General features: G+C 49.5%; 6 protein-coding genes across 6 annotated transcripts; 3 read left to right on the plus strand and 3 right to left on the minus strand.

Moving 5' to 3' along the window:
- The first annotated feature begins 60 nt into the window (after positions 1 to 60).
- BJX67DRAFT_368058 (metallophosphoesterase family protein) lies at positions 61 to 2078 on the plus strand. The gene is made up of 3 exons (XM_071030602.1): positions 61 to 207; positions 311 to 1686; positions 1752 to 2078. Exons 1-3 carry the CDS (start codon positions 193 to 195, stop codon positions 2005 to 2007), a joined length of 1647 nt encoding a protein of 548 aa, XP_070880616.1. The 5' UTR covers positions 61 to 192; the 3' UTR covers positions 2008 to 2078.
- A 394-nt stretch (positions 2079 to 2472) lies between these two features.
- On the minus strand, positions 2473 to 3646 carry BJX67DRAFT_386358 (FAD-dependent oxidoreductase; the record flags this gene model as incomplete). Its single annotated transcript, XM_071034052.1, has 3 exons — positions 2473 to 2938; positions 2996 to 3384; positions 3443 to 3646. 3 exons carry the CDS (start codon positions 3644 to 3646, stop codon positions 2473 to 2475), a joined length of 1059 nt encoding a protein of 352 aa, XP_070880617.1.
- Positions 3647 to 4355: 709 nt separating this feature from the next.
- BJX67DRAFT_328710 (uncharacterized protein) lies at positions 4356 to 5923 on the plus strand. The gene is made up of 3 exons (XM_071027465.1): positions 4356 to 4972; positions 5050 to 5349; positions 5422 to 5923. Exons 1-3 carry the CDS (start codon positions 4740 to 4742, stop codon positions 5825 to 5827), a joined length of 939 nt encoding a protein of 312 aa, XP_070880618.1. The 5' UTR covers positions 4356 to 4739; the 3' UTR covers positions 5828 to 5923.
- A 445-nt stretch (positions 5924 to 6368) lies between these two features.
- Positions 6369 to 7620, minus strand: BJX67DRAFT_375854 (GATA transcription factor LreB; the record flags this gene model as incomplete). The annotated part of the gene is made up of 3 exons (XM_071031758.1): positions 6369 to 6406; positions 6471 to 7147; positions 7256 to 7620. 3 exons carry the CDS (start codon positions 7618 to 7620, stop codon positions 6369 to 6371), a joined length of 1080 nt encoding a protein of 359 aa, XP_070880619.1.
- A 5842-nt stretch (positions 7621 to 13462) lies between these two features.
- On the minus strand, positions 13463 to 15208 carry BJX67DRAFT_375856 (putative DNA repair protein Rad1; the record flags this gene model as incomplete). Its single annotated transcript, XM_071031759.1, has 6 exons — positions 13463 to 14582; positions 14626 to 14720; positions 14806 to 14839; positions 14904 to 14958; positions 15026 to 15055; positions 15106 to 15208. The coding sequence occupies 6 exons, from the start codon at positions 15206 to 15208 to the stop codon at positions 13463 to 13465; spliced, it is 1437 nt and encodes a 478-aa protein (XP_070880620.1).
- A 260-nt stretch (positions 15209 to 15468) lies between these two features.
- Positions 15469 to 17467, plus strand: gcnE (histone acetyltransferase GCN5). Its single transcript, XM_071030603.1, has 7 exons — positions 15469 to 15523; positions 15598 to 15698; positions 15769 to 15825; positions 15879 to 16087; positions 16143 to 16257; positions 16315 to 17022; positions 17088 to 17467. The coding sequence occupies exons 1-7, from the start codon at positions 15511 to 15513 to the stop codon at positions 17106 to 17108; spliced, it is 1224 nt and encodes a 407-aa protein (XP_070880621.1). The 5' UTR covers positions 15469 to 15510; the 3' UTR covers positions 17109 to 17467.
- Positions 17468 to 17538: the final 71 nt, after the last annotated feature.

Consider the following 17538-nt stretch of genomic DNA (forward strand, 5'->3'; position numbering starts at 1 on the left):
CAGATTTGATTCTGCACTTATCATTTTGACCGCGGAGGAACTGACGACCCCTTGGGATTGCCTGGACCTTGGACTCGGATGTCTCGTGCATGCCGCTGAAAACGTGCCGTGTGTCCTGAAGTTTCCCATCATGCTCCAGCGCCCGGCTGTTCTACATATGTTTAGAACTTGCCAGGGGTGCTATCGATCATCATGACCCGCCGATTTGTATGTGATACTTCTGTCCTATGTTAGCCCTCTTCCTGATGTGGAGCAGAGGTCTCAAGACTTGAATTCGGGAAATTGACTGATGTTTTTCTTTACTCCACAGGTCCGAGCAGGCGTACAGCTTGCAGTATTTGCTTCCTTTATATTGCTTCTCATCCTCACGTTAGACAACAGGTTCCACGTCCTTCCAGCCTCAATCCACGGCCATCTCCCCACGCATTATCCGGGCTTTGTCATTACCGATGTGACTGTAGTGACCTGTTCGGTCCTTAGTGTCTTATCGGGCTGCAAACCGTCGTCTCCCGGATGGACTCAAGTCGACAAGGACTTGTACCTGCGTTCGGGATGGGCTTCCGCTGCCTACATTCAATTCCAGCGAAAGAAGGAAGAGGAGCTCCTCCCCACAGATAAGGTCGTCATCGACCTACGGATCAGCCGGCTTGCTCCTGAATATCACGAGGATCCCAAGAAAGATAAAGATGAGTGGGAGCAACGACCGGGCGGAATTTGGCTGAAGAGAACAGCAAAGCGACATGCGAGCGATTCACACAGCGCAATTACCTCCGTCGACGTTTTGTTCGGTGCTGATGCGGTGGATCCCCGAAGTGGGTGGGAGGTCAGAGATACTCCCCTGCTGCTGGATAGCCGGACGGAATCTTTGGAGGCTCGGATTACGGTCCGTAGGGGAGACCCAGTGAAGACAAAGAAGCCGGTGCCGAGGATCAACGAGAATGGCCGGTTTAAGATAATGCAACTGGCGGATCTACACCTGAGCACTGGACTTGGAAAGTGTAGGGACCCTGTGCCTCCTGAGCTCGTCCCAGGACAGGGGTGTGACGCGGATCCACGAACACTCGAGTTCGTGGAGAGGCTTTTGGACGAGGAGCAGCCAGATCTGGTCATCCTGAGTGGGGACCAGGTGAATGGTGAAACGTCCAAGGATGCAGAGAGCGCTCTCTTCAAGTCCGTCAAACTGCTAACCGATCGGAAAATTCCCTACGCCGCCATCTTTGGCAACCATGACGACGAGGGTAACTTGAATCGCCACCAGCAGATGGCTATGCTGGAAGAATTGCCATATTCACTCTCCCAAGCCGGCCCCGAGGATGTCGATGGTGTCGGTAACTATTACGTCGAAGTACTCGGCCGTGGGAAGACGGAACATTCTGCTTTAACGCTCTACCTCCTCGACTCACATTCCTACTCCCCTGATGAGCGACAGTTCCGCGGATATGATTGGATCAAGCCCAACCAGATTCGCTGGTTCAAGACCACCGCTCAGAGTCTGAAGGCGAAACACCACGAGTATAGCTACATGCATATGAACATGGCGTTCATTCATATTCCGCTGCCTGAATTTGCTCAAAGTGGGAGTTACTTCCGCGGGAATTGGTCAGAACCTTCCACTGCCCCAGGATTTAACTCGGGTTTCAAGGACGCACTTGAAGAGGAAGGAATTCTCTTCGTTGGCTGTGGACAGTAAGTATACCTCTAGGCCTAGTCATTTTGCGTCGATCGCCGTTGCTAACCACTCCCACCGCTAGTGACCACGCCAACGATTACTGCATGCTCAACAAAGATGAATCACAGAAACCTTCACTGTGGATGTGCTACGGAGGAGGTGCGGGGCTCGGCGGCTACGGCGGCTATGGGGGTTACATCCGTCGCGTGAGGTTTTTTGATATTGATATGAACCCGGGGCGTGTAGTGACCTACAAGCGGCTCGAGTATGGCAAGACGGATGCCAGAATTGACGAGATGATGATTGTCGACGGGGGTATCGTGAAGGGCCCAGATTGAACCTAGCTTCTTATATACACCTTTAATACCTTATCAGAATGTGTAAAAGTATGCCGGTTTTATAACAATTCTGTGTAATGTGTAACTCGATCTATGGGAATGCCGATTCCCGTGCACACCCTTGATACGCCCAAGGAGTGTTGTACCCAGCAGTTAATAAGAGTACCTCCCAATCTCCGCTGCTTGCTTTTTGCTCCCTGTTAACCACCGCAGTCATGTATGCTGGTCAATATACAGCATCATATCGAAGCTAAAGTCGCACCAAGACCACATCCACGGATGAAGATCAGACTGCAACAAATGACTGTAATCCATATTTGTGCTGTCAACAAATTACTACGTGACTTATCATGCCTGAACGGTTCTTGTTTCGCCGGGTCCAGGCCTGGTGTTGGCTGGGCCGGAAGCTGGAAGGGACTTATGATATCTCGAGAAAATTTGAGACTTAGTCTAAACTTACTCCGGTCACCACCATTTTTCAAAGTAAATTCGATCCCTTTCCCCGTTTAATAGGTCGCTGAGCGAGTCTACGACTTCGTCGGTCATTCGGGGAGGTCCACAAACGTAGCATACTGTTTCGTTAGGGGAGAACTGTGAGTCCGGTCCGTATGTCGCTCTGCGTAGATCTCCTTGATTGATTCGGCGTGGATGGATTGTTAGATCTTGAGGATCTGGAGTGGAGAGCGAAGGGGAATGATTATTGATGTTAGTAAGGAAAAGCTCTAGGGTGACGTGCAGGCGAGGTGATCGTAATCGCGAGCGGACGATTTCGCGCAAACGTGGAAAAAAAGGTATTTGGTTGAGAGCTGATTCTTGCGTCGCAGCATCCGGGAGTTTGGAGGAGTAGAGCACGTGGATATTTAGGGAAGGATGGAAAACGCCCGTCGTTTCGTCGTTATTGTTGAGATGAGAGAGTATTGAGATAATAGGACTTCGAGAAGTTAGCTTGAGGGTGTTCTATTTGGTTTAGAACGTTCAAGAAGCGTACTTAATGCCCATTCCACCAGTAACGAAGGCCACATTGCGGATATCCTCTAGCTTCACGTTTGATGGAGGCCACACGAAGCTACCGCCGACCCGGACGCTGAGTTCCTTACCCAGAATCTCCTCTTTGGGCCTCCAGAGCCACATACTCGCAGGGTTTGATGGCGCCTTCTGGACAGCCAATTCCAAGTAGGGCTCGCGCCCATGAGGATTCATAGGGATGATTTCAGCTTCCTCCGTCGGGGCTAGCTCAGGTGAAGGCTCCAATGAGGGGAGAACCTGAGCATCTGCCGGAGTGGAAGTAATACTGAACCCTCCAGCATTAGCGACGGACGTAATATGGACATCGAGCCATTGGCCGGGGAAAAAGGTGAGCGGCTCTAGTTGGCCGGTCTGCAGCGACAATCAGGCCCAGCGCGTCTTTGGGCGGGGGTTGTGGATGATAGCATACGTTCGCTTCTTCCCCTTCACCTATTTCGTCCGGTAATCCAGGATCTTGTACGCGAGAAGGTATAGCCAGTTGCAGGACCCGTACTGTGGGGTTAACCTCCTCTATGTGCGATATTCGGACGGTGAACAATCTGTTCTGGCGGGGTTCAGCCGCTGTCCGCACAGTATGAGGTATGGAGACCTTCGCAGCTGTAGGGGAACTCATTCGGCGATGTGTTGGGAATCTGGGGACGAGACGAGATCGAACTTGTCGAGTATAGCGGCGATGGGCAACTTGAAGACACTGGGGAAATTGGGAGCGCAGCATGCAGTATCTTGAACATTGATTCATTAAATGAAATGAGCCTCACATCAAGCATTCTCCCTCATTATAGAACAATAAACTGTGAGCTTCTTGGTGTGGCTTTACACAAGTATGAATTTTTGAGGTCGTTGTTCGTCGAGTGACGTCTTTGACGAAGGATTACCTAATGGCACATGACCGCCTGTTGAGATTTATCTGGGTATGAAGCTATCCAAGAGTCAGCCCTCCATCTCATCTCCTGGAGCGACTTAATTTCCGATCTTGAAAGACAGTGACATCTGACGGTGCGCACGCAAGCTTGCATAAGCGCTCAAGGAAGCTCCCCATCAAGTCTGAAGATTTTCCGAGATTTCTGATGCTTGTTCTTTGCCTGTTCACACCTTCGCAGGTGTGTTCAATGCTCGCAAACGGCAAGTCTTTCAGACAAGGTAATGATGGCCAATGGAGAGTCGCTGGAGAGAGCTTCACGGTCTCCACCCGAAGTTGTCCATTCATTGAGCCTGCAGATCGCCCTTGCCCATCACACTGTTCACACGGCCACCTCAGCTTTAGCGTGTGACAGCTGAGCGCCGATGTTCGTGTTCTGCCATATTATTGGTGGGTGTCCCTGGCCTCGCGCCGATGTTGGCGGTTGCTCGACGACAAGCATTGGCCAGATGTATGCTTGGGAAACATCTCAGGGCGCGCCTGTCAGCGTTCTTGCTTGTCATTGAAGCGCTGAAGCTGCCCCTCTCCTGATGCCGGGAGGCGATGGAAGACTCGAGGTCGGGAACCTCTTTTCTTGCATAATTATGGCGGTTCCCCCCGGTTGAGGGCCTGACATCTTTCTTCTGGTGCTTGCTTCACATTCTCGGTTTTCCAAGCCCGAATATCTTGCTTCCGATGCAAGTGCGCTGAATACACAGCCAGCCGGTCTGGCCTCAGTCTCTTGGATTCAGTCCATGCTTCCAAAACAAAAAATTTTCCAGCTTAAAAGGCTTGAATATCGACCATCATGTATATTCCCAGGAAGTACCGCAACCACAACCTGGTATACATTTTGATGGCCCTGGAGCTGCCGTTGATAGTCGCCCTGCTTACACTCACTGGAATCGCTGCGCATGACCGATACCAATCTAAACTGTGGGAGGACGGCTATGAGAATGGTTTCAACAGCTCTCCAAAATTGGCTATATATGCTGCTGCCAATTACAGGTCCTACTCAACGCCTAAAGTTTGGGACTCCTTGTACGTTTGTCCAAATTCCACTGCGCCGTCTTCTAAGGGTACTTTCTTTCGTGGCTGCATGGGACTAACAAGCATAGCACTACAAATTGGAATCTCGTTATCTCTATCTTGAGCACATTCATCTTGATTACAAAGTTCCCTCTCCATATCCTCCAGCTCCTCTACCCAATCGTATCCACTATCATCCATATGGGATTGGTGGCCGTCTACTGCGTCTCTGCTGCTTTCCAGACCGGCAGTGACAAATCAGACCCTGATCACCTCCAGTCAGGCCCACCATGGTACATTACCAAGAACTGCAATGTCGCTCATGACAAAGGCAACGTTGGTTATTGCCAGCAAGCAAAGTCACTCTTTGCGGTCACCATAATCATTATGTAAGTTCGAGCGACTTCGTCACGCCCTTGCTTCCCAAGCAACATTTCTAACAGTCTCGTTTCCACCCACAGCGTCCTCTACGCCGTCGAACTAGGTGTCGCGGCTCAAAATTGCTTCATTACCAAAGAAGAACGCGAGGAACGCGACGAAAAGCGCGAAGAAAAGGAAACCATGAAGGCATACGAAGACATGATCCTGAAATCACCGAGCATGATCCCCATGACACCCAGCGCAATGCCAATGACACCGGGAACCGCTACATACCCCCGCTCTCCGATGCCTGTGATGACTCCGCGCAGTCTGGCGTTCAACCGAGTAGACTCCCCGTCTACCGATCTCCCTCTCCGCGAACACTTTAGCTCCCCGACCCCGCCACAGTCTGTTCAACAGGAGGTGGAGGCGAGTGCGAGTGGGTCGATCCAGCCTGCCCAACCGCAGATCTATTTCCCGCCGCCGCCGAAGAAGGCGAAGAAATAGGTGCAATTTGTATAAATATTGCGGTTGGGCTACTCGGGATTGGATACTTCTGCTGAGGAAGCCAAGTCCCACCTGAACTTGGGTGAATCCAGATCAATCTGTGCATGGCGTCTAAATGAGTTCCGAAGGGTTTATGGCAATTAACTCTGGAGATATGTCCATATTCTGTTTGTTCATACCACTTAACAGAGTCAGTAGGTACCAGGAGTCACTACTCTATTATCTTTAATTTTACCAATATGAATTGGATTGAGTGAGGGACAGTATCTTATGAAGTAGTAGGAAGGAAGGACACTGGTCAATTGAAATACTAACACAGTTCATTTAGTCAATATCGTACATTGTGGACCGAGCGTTGCAGAGCTTTCAACCCACATACTTAATTAACACTAGAAGATCGATTACTATTTTGGGGTCTGTTCGACACTTGATCGAATGAGGGAATCATAGTCATGGGCATCGTTGCAGCTGCGGCCTCGCAAAGATTCTGTGACGGACACGTTAAATATGAACGGGAAACGCGGATGGAGGTTCATGGGCTTCAGTTTTGACGTTTCTTCTCGCGCTTCGCCCAACGTACTAAATGGGAAAAGAGTATCGTTAGCAATTGGAGAGGGAGCACGAAGGAGCGGCGAATACTCACATCCACAAGCGTTGCACATAGTTTTCGGACCATCAGGACCCTTTCTCCACTCCGGTGAATCTGATGTGCCACAAGCAACACAGCGGTACTCGCCCTTCAGTCTCTTTCTGGGCTCGGTCTCGGCCATGGCTGGGGCCGGCTCTGATGTTGGCGGGTTGCTGATGGCATGAAAGAGACGATTTTGGCGGATACCGGTGCTTATGCCTTGAGACCTCTCGCCTTCGCCATAATTGAGGCGCGTTAGAAGCTCGATCCCATAGATGTGGGATATGTCTTCCTCGCTTTGGGCAATTGTGGCAACTCTATTCAGGGCTTGGTCTAAATCATCGACATTACCGAGCGTATCAGAGGACTCGTTATCTTCGCCTGAAAGCATTAATACGTCCTGAGACGGGGGAAGGGTGGTCGGACCGGTCTTCGGTTGTGAGCAGATTTGGCTTGTTTGGGGCATGGGTCGATGTGCGGCTGAGGAAGGTACATGCCATAACTTTGATTGCCGTGCCGCAGCGTTCAGGTCGTCTTCCTCTTCTGTCTTTAACTGCGCGATGCGCTCTTTCAGTCGAATATTCTCCATCTTGTGTTCAAGGAAGGAGTCAAGGAGTCGAGTGCTATGAGAGTTATAAGGACGGCAGACGAGAAAGATCCCATGGCACAACTGCCGCTGATCACCATCGTTACTCAGTGTTGTGAGGTGTGGATGGCCGTGAGCTTCTACGAGGCAGGAAGAATTGTCGACTTAATAGATGCGGAAATGGCAGCGGAGAGGGCGGGCAGTGGCGATGCACTCGCGAAGCGCCCGCGCGAACACGGGTTTGTCGTCATCATGAACGAATCGAGAGAAATGGTTGTGCTCTAGTTGTGCTTGCTCGAAGCCCGTAACAGATCTGCATGACGGAGAGGCGTAGCTTACTCTGCCATCGAGAGTGAGCAGGAGTATTAGGTCCTGAACCTCGCCAAGTACCCGCTGTGGCCACGGCTGTTGTTCTGCAGGCAAGCTGGCGCTAGGGGCTTGGTCAAGGGTCGAGGACTGGAAACCAAATCCTGGGTCTAGCGATCGCGAAAGCTGCTGTATGCCCATAACGGCCCCGTACGGGTCAGATTGTACCTCGGTCTCGAGTCCATATGGGAGACGAAGATGGGCAAGATCCATAGTTTTCATGAAAAGCAGATTTGGAGGCTGCGGTGTGATGACAAGAAAGGTCGGCAAAAGAGGATGATAGGATGAAGAGGGTCCAACAACGAGTTCAGAGACACTTCTCACGCCGCGCGAAGTTGCGAAGTAAAATTGAGCAGTCAAGTTCCTGTATCGCGGGTGTGGACTGACTTGATCCATATGACAGGAATCAGTGGATCAACATGGCGGTGATAATTGGTTCCGCCATGTACCTTTGATCAATATACCCAGGATTCTGCGTGTTTCCCAGGCAGTGGAGATGCGAAATATCGATCCAGAACCTTCGAGTTCCTCACTCCTCTGTCATCCTGGCTTCAACGTACGGGGGAAGCTGGCAGGGCCCATGCAGCAAGGGGGTGTGAGTGAAGCCATGCCAGAAGGTCGTCGACTCGCGGACCCCAGGCCTTGACGCAGTCTTCAATCATTTTAGGATTACGCCGTCTGTAGCTCGGATTTATTTTGCGAGCTAACAAGGTCGGCGAAGGGTTATTAGGGTTTGAGGAGTCCTGGCGCCGTTCTCAAGCATGATTCTGTAAAAGAGCTTCGTTGACAAGTTGCTACCTAAGTCGCTGGAGACGAGCCCAAATCATTACCCCAAGTATACAGCAACCGAGTGACCTCGTCAAATGTTTGGCATCATTTGTTGAGTGTGAGCACGCAATGACGGCGGTTAGGAAAGCCAGGATGGTTAAACTTGAGATGAGCAATACAGGGCCGTAAAAATGCACAGTCGGCATGATAGACTTGACATGGAAGATGGTGCACCTCAACCTCAAGGCTGGAATTGGCTGAATATTACCACTGGGCTAATTCTCGTGGATATTCTGGGCAGGAAGGCATAAAGAGAGTGCACGTGACTTCGCGCGCCGTCCCCGCGTCTCTTTGAGAGGTACACGCGCAGGCAGAAAAGTGAGCCGAATCGACCCAAAGCAGCGTAGGGGGCCGCTGTTCACCTTGAATACCCTATGTTTGACTGTCGAGGAGCAGAGAACCTCCTATAACCATAATGTAAGTTCGACATAACCCATTTGGCGTTATACAGACCATTTTGCTAACAACAGCCAGGTGTTAGTAACGGACCTCCTCGCAGTCGCCTTGTAGCGTACTGACGAATTCGACAGCAAAGATAGACAAGCTCTCGATTCTTGGGTGGGTTTCTTGATGGATACTCGCTAAATGCTGAATTGCTGCTCACTCAAAATTCATTTCTGCTAGTGTTCGCTCCTTCGATAACACACGCAGCGAAACCATCCAGTTTCATACGCCACTCACCTTAATCGTCGGCTACAATGGATCCGGAAAAACGGTAATGCTAGTATGCATAAGATTGAGAACGGCCTTATGCTGACGCCCACCCCTAGACTATTATCGAATGTCTCAAATATGCTACAACTGGTGACCTCCCGCCGAACAGTAAGGGTGGTGCGTTTATCCACGATCCGAAGGTATGTTGGTGGATAGATGGTAGCATATTACGGCAGCTAATGGATGATCTTAGTTGTGCGGAGAGAAAGAGGTCTTGGCCCAAGTTAAGCTCTCCTTCAAAGGCACCTCCGGTGCAAAGATGGTGGCCACTAGAAGCTTACAGCTTACTGTGAAGAAAACAACACGGCAGCAAAAGACGTTAGAGGGGCAGCTTTTGATGGTCAAAGAAGGGGAGAGAACGGCAATCTCATCCCGAGTAGCTGAATTGGATCAGATTATGCCCCAGTATCTGGGTGTGTCGAAAGCCATCCTCGACTCAGTCATCTTCTGTCACCAGGACGAAAGTCTATGGCCTATGAGCGAGCCATCTGTCTTGAAAAAAAAGTTTGACGAGATTTTTGAAGCGATCAAATACACGAAGGCTATTGACAATATCAAGGTCCTCCGGAAGAAACAAAATGAGGAGCTTGCAAAATACAAAATCATGGAGCAGCATGCCAAGGAAGACAAAGAAAAAGCTGACAAAGCAGAGAAGAGGTCTATTAAACTCCAAGAAGAAATTGAAGCCCTACGAACAGAGACTCACCAACTCTCTCAGGAGATGCGTCAGGTGGCCGAACTTGCAGACAAAGCCTGGAGAGAGTCCGAAAGCTATGCCCAGATCCTCGGGACCCTGGAAGGGAAACGTATCGAGGCAAAGAGTGTCAAATCCACAATCGACAACCTCAAAAGGCACCTGGTAGAGCTCGACGAGCCAGATGAATGGTTAGAATCAAACTTGGAACAGTTCGAGCTGAAGCAACTTCAATACCAACAGCAAGAAGAGTCTCAGAAGGAGAAATATATGGAGATAAAGGAACAAATTGAGCAAACCCGCCACAAACTGGGTTCCAAGCAAGCCGAATATGGAAAATATGAAAATGACAAGGCCAATTTTGAGCGCCAGGTCGACAGACGCCAACGTATGTCCAAGGAACTTGCACGGAATTACAATATTCGTGGTTTCGATAGCATTGCGGATCAACCAGATGTCGATGAATTCATGAAGAAGATCAGGAAGATCCTCAAAGAACACACTCAGACCCTGGATCGAGCAAAAAGGGAGGCGCAGAACGAACTACGTGATGCGCAGACGTCTTTGAACGAAATCGGCCAGCGCAAATCTGCTCTGCAAGAGACTAAGAATGCTGCCAAACGCCAAATAGCTGCCAATGACAAGGAGGCAGCAAGCTACCAGGTGAAACTTAATGAACTGGCCGTTGACGAGGGTGTTCAGGCTGCGCTTGAGTCCAATGTTGAAGATATCCAGTCTCGTTTGGATCAAGCTAAAGAGCGCGCACGAACTGCTTCTTATGATAAAGAGATTCATGAGCTGAACTCGGAGATCCGCGAACTCGAAGACGATAGTTCACGCCTGAATTCGGAGCTGATTGATTCAACGAAGAAAGCCGGCGATCTCGCTCGATTAGACCACCTAAAGAAGGAGCTGAAAGAACGAGAGCGGAGCTTGGAGACGATGAAGGGAGCTCACGGCGAGCGTCTTTCGACGCTTGTTGACCAAAACTGGAACATTCAGACGCTAGAGCAAGATTTCCAGCGTACCGTCGATGATGAATCTAAAACGGTCTCTGGCGCTGAACGTTCGAGGGATGGTATCAACAGAGAACTCGAACAGGTTGAGTACAAGCTGAACAACACAAAGAAGAGTCTAAATCAACGGCAAACAGAGCTTAAAGAGTGCATTCAAGAAATCCGGGAAGCTATTGACGATGAGCCTGAAGAATACCCCGAAGTTGTCAAACAGCGGCAGGCTCAGCTAGACATCACAAGGAAAGATGCGGAACAGTATGCAGGTATTGGAGAGTACCTGGCTACTTGCCTGGATACGGCGAAGCAGGCGAAAGTGTGTCGACTATGTACGCGGCCGTTCAAGAATGAAAACGACCTCGCAGCTTTTCGGAATAAGCTCGAGGGTTTGGTGAAGAAAGCGAAGCGTGATGCAGAAGATGAGGAGGTTCGACATCTGGAAGAGGACGTCAATACTGCGCGTGCAGCGAGTACTTCTTACGACACCTGGTTGCGTCTTAAGGACACGGAAATTCCAGACCTGAAACAAGAAGAAGATAAGTACATTCTCCAACGGGATGAGCTCCTCGGCCAGCTCGAAGAGCAGGATAAGCTTGTGAGCGAGGTAACCGACAAGAAGCGAGATATTGAGGCTCTCTCTAAAACGGTGAGCACTATTGTCAGGTATGATGGTGAGATCAAGTCAATTCGCTCTCAGATACAGGAAATTTCGTCGAAGCAGCAGGATACTGCAACTCCGCGCACACTTGAAGATATTCAGGAAGAGATAGCCAGCATTAGCGAGAAATCTCGGGCGCTTAAGAAATCCCTCTCAAAAGTTACAAGTGACAAGGAACAAGCCCGATCCGAAATCAATAACTTGGAACTGGAGCTCAGGGATGTCAGAAGCAACCTTGACAATGTCAAGTTCCAGCTTGAGAGAAAGGCCGATCTTCACTCTCGCATAGAAGAGTATAAGAAACTCAATAGCCAACAGCGAGAAGCAATCACTAAGGCGGACAAGGAAATCGAGGATCTGACACCAGAGCTCCTAAAAGTTCAGGCCAAGTATGATGATATCAGTCAACGCGCTGAGGCACGCGAGCGGGACATGCAGCAGTCAATCTCCCAGCTCTCAGATAGTATTCATCAACTTGAACTCGCCAATGAAGAGATCGACGCATACAATGAGCGTGGTGGTCCTAACCAGCTTGATCGGAGCAAACGCGAGCTTCAAACTATTGAGGATGAAATCAGCCGGCTCGAAGCCGAACAAGCAGATATCACCAAAATCATCAACAAAATCTCGGCACAGCTCAAAGACAGTGAAAACACAAAACGTCAATATGCTGATAATCTGACATATCGACAGGCGACCCGAGCGCTTGACAAGGTCTCAACTGAGATTCAGGAATTGGAAGCACACAATGCAGAGGTTGACAGGAGCCGTTTCAAAGAAGAGTCAGAGCGCCGGACTCGCGAACACAACGCGCTTGCCGCGAAACAGTCCAGCAAAATGGGAGAAATGAAGTCAAAGGACGATCAGTTGATGCAACTACTCACGGACTGGAACACTGATTACAAGGACGCGGCCTTCAAGTACAAGGAGTCGCACATCAAGGTTGAAACGACCAAGGCTGCTGTTGATGACCTAGCCCGTTACGGGAGTGCCCTGGATAAAGCGATCATGAAATACCACTCGCTGAAGATGGAAGAAATTAATGCTATAATTGGCGAGCTGTGGCAGAAGACCTACCGCGGCACCGACGTTGATACGATTCTCATCCGATCCGATAATGAGAACGCCAAGGGAAACCGATCTTACAATTATCGAGTTTGCATGGTCAAACAGGGAGCTGAAATGGACATGCGTGGTCGCTGCAGCGCTGGCCAAAAAGTCCTCGCAAGTATCATCATTCGTCTCGCCCTTGCGGAGTGTTTCGGCGTCAATTGTGGCCTGATCGCACTCGATGAGCCCACCACCAACCTGGACAGGGATAATATCCGATCCCTGGCTGAGTCTCTCCACGACATCATCCGCGCCCGCCAGCAGCAGGCGAATTTCCAGCTTATTGTAATTACGCACGATGAAGAATTCCTGCGCCACATGCAGTGCGGTGACTTTAGCGATTATTATTATCGTGTTTCGCGCAATGAGAGGCAAAAGTCGATAATCGAAAGGCAGTCCATTGCAGAGGTATGTATCTCATGATACTCCTTTTGACGCACTTTCGTAAGGCTGGTCACTAACAGTACTGGCGTGGGAATAGGTGATGTGATAACGCACCATTTCGACACTCGTCTCCTTCTAGCGACTACTCTCCTTGACCTGCTTGGTCCCGAGTAAGGCTAATATGCGTGTGTAAGTCCATTTCTCAGTTCACCTGGCGTTGAGAGTGCGTATATGTATATGTATGTGTATAAAGCCTCGGCGTTAATTGCGGGACCATGAGCCTTGAATTTGGTTATAGCGCGTTACCATGAATCAAGTGTTGGTATTCATAACCAGAAGGTTCTAGCTTTCCGATATACACATTCTACTGACTAGTTATTTGTTTGGTTGAATTAAATATTGAACGTGGCAGCAACTATGGAAGCATACCCATGCTAGCAGGAAACGGTACGTGGCTTCCGTTAAGGTTTCTTAGATTATGAATATGGATAAAGCGGTATTGCGCAATGGCTTTTATATTGGAGGGCTACGACGGCGGTAGAGTATATGGTAAGTCTGATTTACTCTTGGTCCTCAAATGAAGGGCAAGTTCGGGCCCCTGACGTCACAAACCTGGCTATCATCGATCTACAAACGGACACACATCTTCTCAGTCTATCCATCACGCATTGCGTCAACCTCAAGCTCGTCCTCGTCAAGTAAAGGCACAAAACGGAAATCCACAAAGCTCACGGTCGAACCCCGGGTGTCTTTTACGGAGCGCGTGATGTTGTTTGTGACGACGGATCCACCCTGATCGAACTCGATCATGAATTGAAGACTCAAGACTCCCTGACGGTCTCCCCGAATGCTCACTTTGTTAGCGACAGCCATGGCGTGGGATGCTTTCTGAATGAATGAAAACCGGTAGTCTTGTTTGATTCTGGGGCCCATTGAAGAAGGTGGACTAACGAGAAAGGTTTCTGTAACGGTTGGCGCTAGCTTTGCTCTTGTAGCTCGTGATCGAGAGGTCCCGTCGTTAGTCAAAACCTTGCGAAGTGTATCGGATTGGGTTCCGCTGTTCTGGGTTTCTTGTTCGATTGAGAACTCAACTGAAGACTCGCTGAATGGGCCACCAAAACCAGAAAGCGTAAAGTATGGCTCTTGTTTTGCGGATGCGGAGAGCCTGAGAACTCCGGGGTCAGTGGCACCGAGCTCTGTGATTGCATCGTATAACCAGGCGGAGCGCATAATAATCTTCATAATGATTCCGTCGCGCTGGAACGGGATATCCAGTTCGCCCTCGTCGGGTTCGTAGGTAGTTAGCTCGCAGATTGTTTTGACACCGGTCTCGGCCAAGGTGATGCTGAGGGGAGAGCCGTGGTCCAGATATTGAAAGGTACAGGACCGATTGAGGAGTAAAGCAGGAGCTGTAAAAGCGCTAGAGGCAGAGGGCTGAACGCTAGCTGCTCTGCTGACGTTGGCGGCCGGGGAATCGCCGACACCGAAAATTTTGAGTGTCTCAAGAAGAGCTGAAAGGGAAACAATAAAGCAGGGATAGCTCAAACCATCTGATTCGGCATCTTCCATGGAACCCCTGCTATTCGGCGCTGCAGGCGAATTGAAGGTATAGGTGGTAAAAAGACCTTTGTCGAGGAATGCGAGACCTTGTACCACTCGTCCTTCCTCGACAGAAAATCGGATTCCATCTGGGGTTATCTGGACGGTGACATTTTGCGCAAACCCAACGCAATGAAGTAAAGTAAAGAGTTGGTGCGTATTGCTGGAAACAGCACTGAAAATAGGCCCCGTTTCCGCCATGATTGCGCGTTGATAACCGGTCACGGTGTGGGGAGAGATGAATTAGAGCAACACAGAGGATACACCCGGAATATATTGTAGAGATGAGCTGTATGAGGAACTGTTGGCGGTTCTAGTTATACAGACGATTTCTCTTTCGGTTCTCCAAACAATTGCACATTGAATGCGTAAGAGGAAGAGCCCACTTAAGCGTAGACTCCGACGGCACAAATCATATACACAGCTCCGAATCTAAGCGAGCAGTGGATTAGCCATTGTTTACTGCTTGCTCGATAGACTTGGGACCTCATCCTACCCGAAAGCTAGAGAAGCTGGAATGCCAAAGGAAACAATGCTGAGAAACGACCGGTCTATAGGGATGAAAGGTTAGAAAGTGATGCTCTTGGTAACGTGCAAAGGGAGAAGAGGTGCACAAACTCAGTCCGAAAAGAATAGTCAGAATTAGAGCTAGCCGCGGTTAGCAGCTGATGATTTTGTGAAGTAATTCTACATCTCACCCAGCAGCAGTAGTGTGAAGCCAACAGAGAATTGGCTATCTTTCGCAATGAGAGGAGTATAAGGGCTTGCAGCAGCTGCTTCCCAGACCTGGTTTAAAGACATTGGGTGCTATGACTGCAATTCAGACCAGCAGAGTTGCGAGTTGGAGACGTAGACAAAATCTCAGCGAGATTAAGAACAGCAATAATAGTTGTTGGGGATGAAAGGCATGACAACGACTCATCAGCTGGAACAGAAACTGTTTGGAACTTGGAGCTCTCTGACAAGTAGATCTGGCCCGACTGGCCCGGGTCATTATTGGTCCGGCTCCCCTCCCCGGATCAGTCAGCATCATCAACGTCGTTGTGGCCCAGCTCGCGACAGCTTGACGACGGACAGACCGTTTCATACAGAGAACAGCTTCTATGATGACAGACAGTGAGTGGAACCTTCGTTGAAGGCTTTTGCCTTTTCCCGTTTTGCGAGTTCCGCATATTGACACAGGTTATTAGGCCCAAGTACAAAGCGGAAAGCCTCGGAAGAGGCTCTTTCCCCAGATTCTCAGCAGCAAAGTAAGAAGGCGCGCACGGATTCCCCAGAGAGGGAACCAAAGGTATGTAATCGTCTTCCGTACGGATTCTTAGTTAAATTGACTTCTGACTCGTGCGTTTGTCTGTGTCAAGGCTGAAGATGATCCCTTGGAGAAGCCGGTCATGCGAATCGTTCCCTTTCCCGAGAAGGTGAGAAGCCCGGACTATTGGAGATGAAGGCGAATCTAACACCTGTTGAATAGCCGGCGGTTCTAGAAGAGCGTCGGGGAGAGATAGAATTTCGAGTTGTGAATAACGATGGCTCCCGCGATAGCTTCGTTGTGCTCACTGGGTTGAAATGCATTTTCCAGAAGCAGCTCCCCAAAATGCCCAAGGATTATATCGCACGATTGGTTTACGATAGGTCGCATTTATCAATGGCTATCGTTAAACACCCGCTGGAAGTTGTAGGGTTCGTGTGGCTAATGGACCCTCTGAGTTGGACAGTGTTTGCTAATTTCCATTAGAGGGATAACTTACCGACCGTTCAATAGCCGAAGGTTTGCAGAAATCGTCTTCTGTGCCATCTCGTCCGATCAGCAAGTCAAGGGATACGGAGCTCACTTAATGTCTCACCTGAAGGTATGAATAAAAACTTGATTATCTCGGGCTTGCAGGTGCTAATTCCGACGTGTACAGGACTACGTCAAGGCAACATCGGACATAATGCACTTCCTGACCTACGCTGATAACTATGCGATTGGGTACTTTAAGAAACAAGGATTCACAAAAGAAATTCAACTAGACAGATCAATATGGATGGGGTATATTAAGGATTACGAAGGAGGAACTATTATGCAATGCACGATGCTCCCAAAGATTCGATATCTCGAAATTGGGCGCATGCTGTTGAAACAGAAAGAGGCAGTCCACGCAAAGATCCGTGCATTTAGCAGGTCGCATATCATTCATCCACCACCAAAGGAATGGAAGAATGGACCATGCAAAATTGACCCGCTGAGTATTCCTGCGATCAAAGAGTCGGGGTGGTCCCCTGATATGGACGAGCTCGCTCGCCAACCACGACACGGGCCAAATTATAATCAACTCCTACATCTCCTCAACGATATGCAGAACCATAGCGCAGCCTGGCCGTTCACACAACCTGTGAATCGCGACGAGGTGCCTGACTATTATGAAGTCATCAAGGAGCCGATGGACCTGTCAACAATGGAAGAGAAACACGAGAAGGACATGTACCCGACGCCGCAAGACTTCGTCAAAGATGCCATGTTGATATTTGACAACTGCCGAAGGTACAATAACGAGAACACGCCGTACGCGAAGAGTGCGAATAAGCTGGAGAAATTTATGTGGCAGCAGATTCGAAACATCCCCGAGTGGTCGGTAAGTATAGATACCTCCCTTTAGGATAATGTTCGTGGATTGTGATGGCTGACAACGATGTCAAGCATCTGGCGGACGGCCACTGAAGAAATCTTCCCATGCATTTCTTGGACGCATTTGGTTGGAGTTTGGGACAGCGGGAGTTCAATGTTATGCAGCTTGTTTCATGAGGGAATACCCGGATTAGCATGTGGGGCATCTGGCGGTTCTCTTTTACTTTCTCCTGGACTGCATGAGAGGAATGAACCTCATTGGAGGGAGTTTCTGGTCGAGCCAACGAGCTTCTGTAAACTGAAGATCTGGATTCCAGGGCGACACCCAGCCGCTGACGATGATGCAGAGATGCATCCTCGAGGTCAGCTTTGTACCTCGCCAATCGCAGTAACTTATCCACACACACGTAACTTCAGGTGTAAATTCTCTTCTCCAGCATGTTTCAAGTCCAATGAGGACCGAAGAGCACCTCGATGTTCTCCTTCGAGTGGCTGGTGGTGGATCCATTCATTTCGGATTAAC

This window comes from Aspergillus lucknowensis (genome assembly GCF_044049455.1).
Source record: "Aspergillus lucknowensis strain CBS 449.75 chromosome Unknown BJX67scaffold_87, whole genome shotgun sequence".
NCBI classification, from domain to species: Eukaryota; Fungi; Ascomycota; class Eurotiomycetes; order Eurotiales; family Aspergillaceae; genus Aspergillus; species Aspergillus lucknowensis.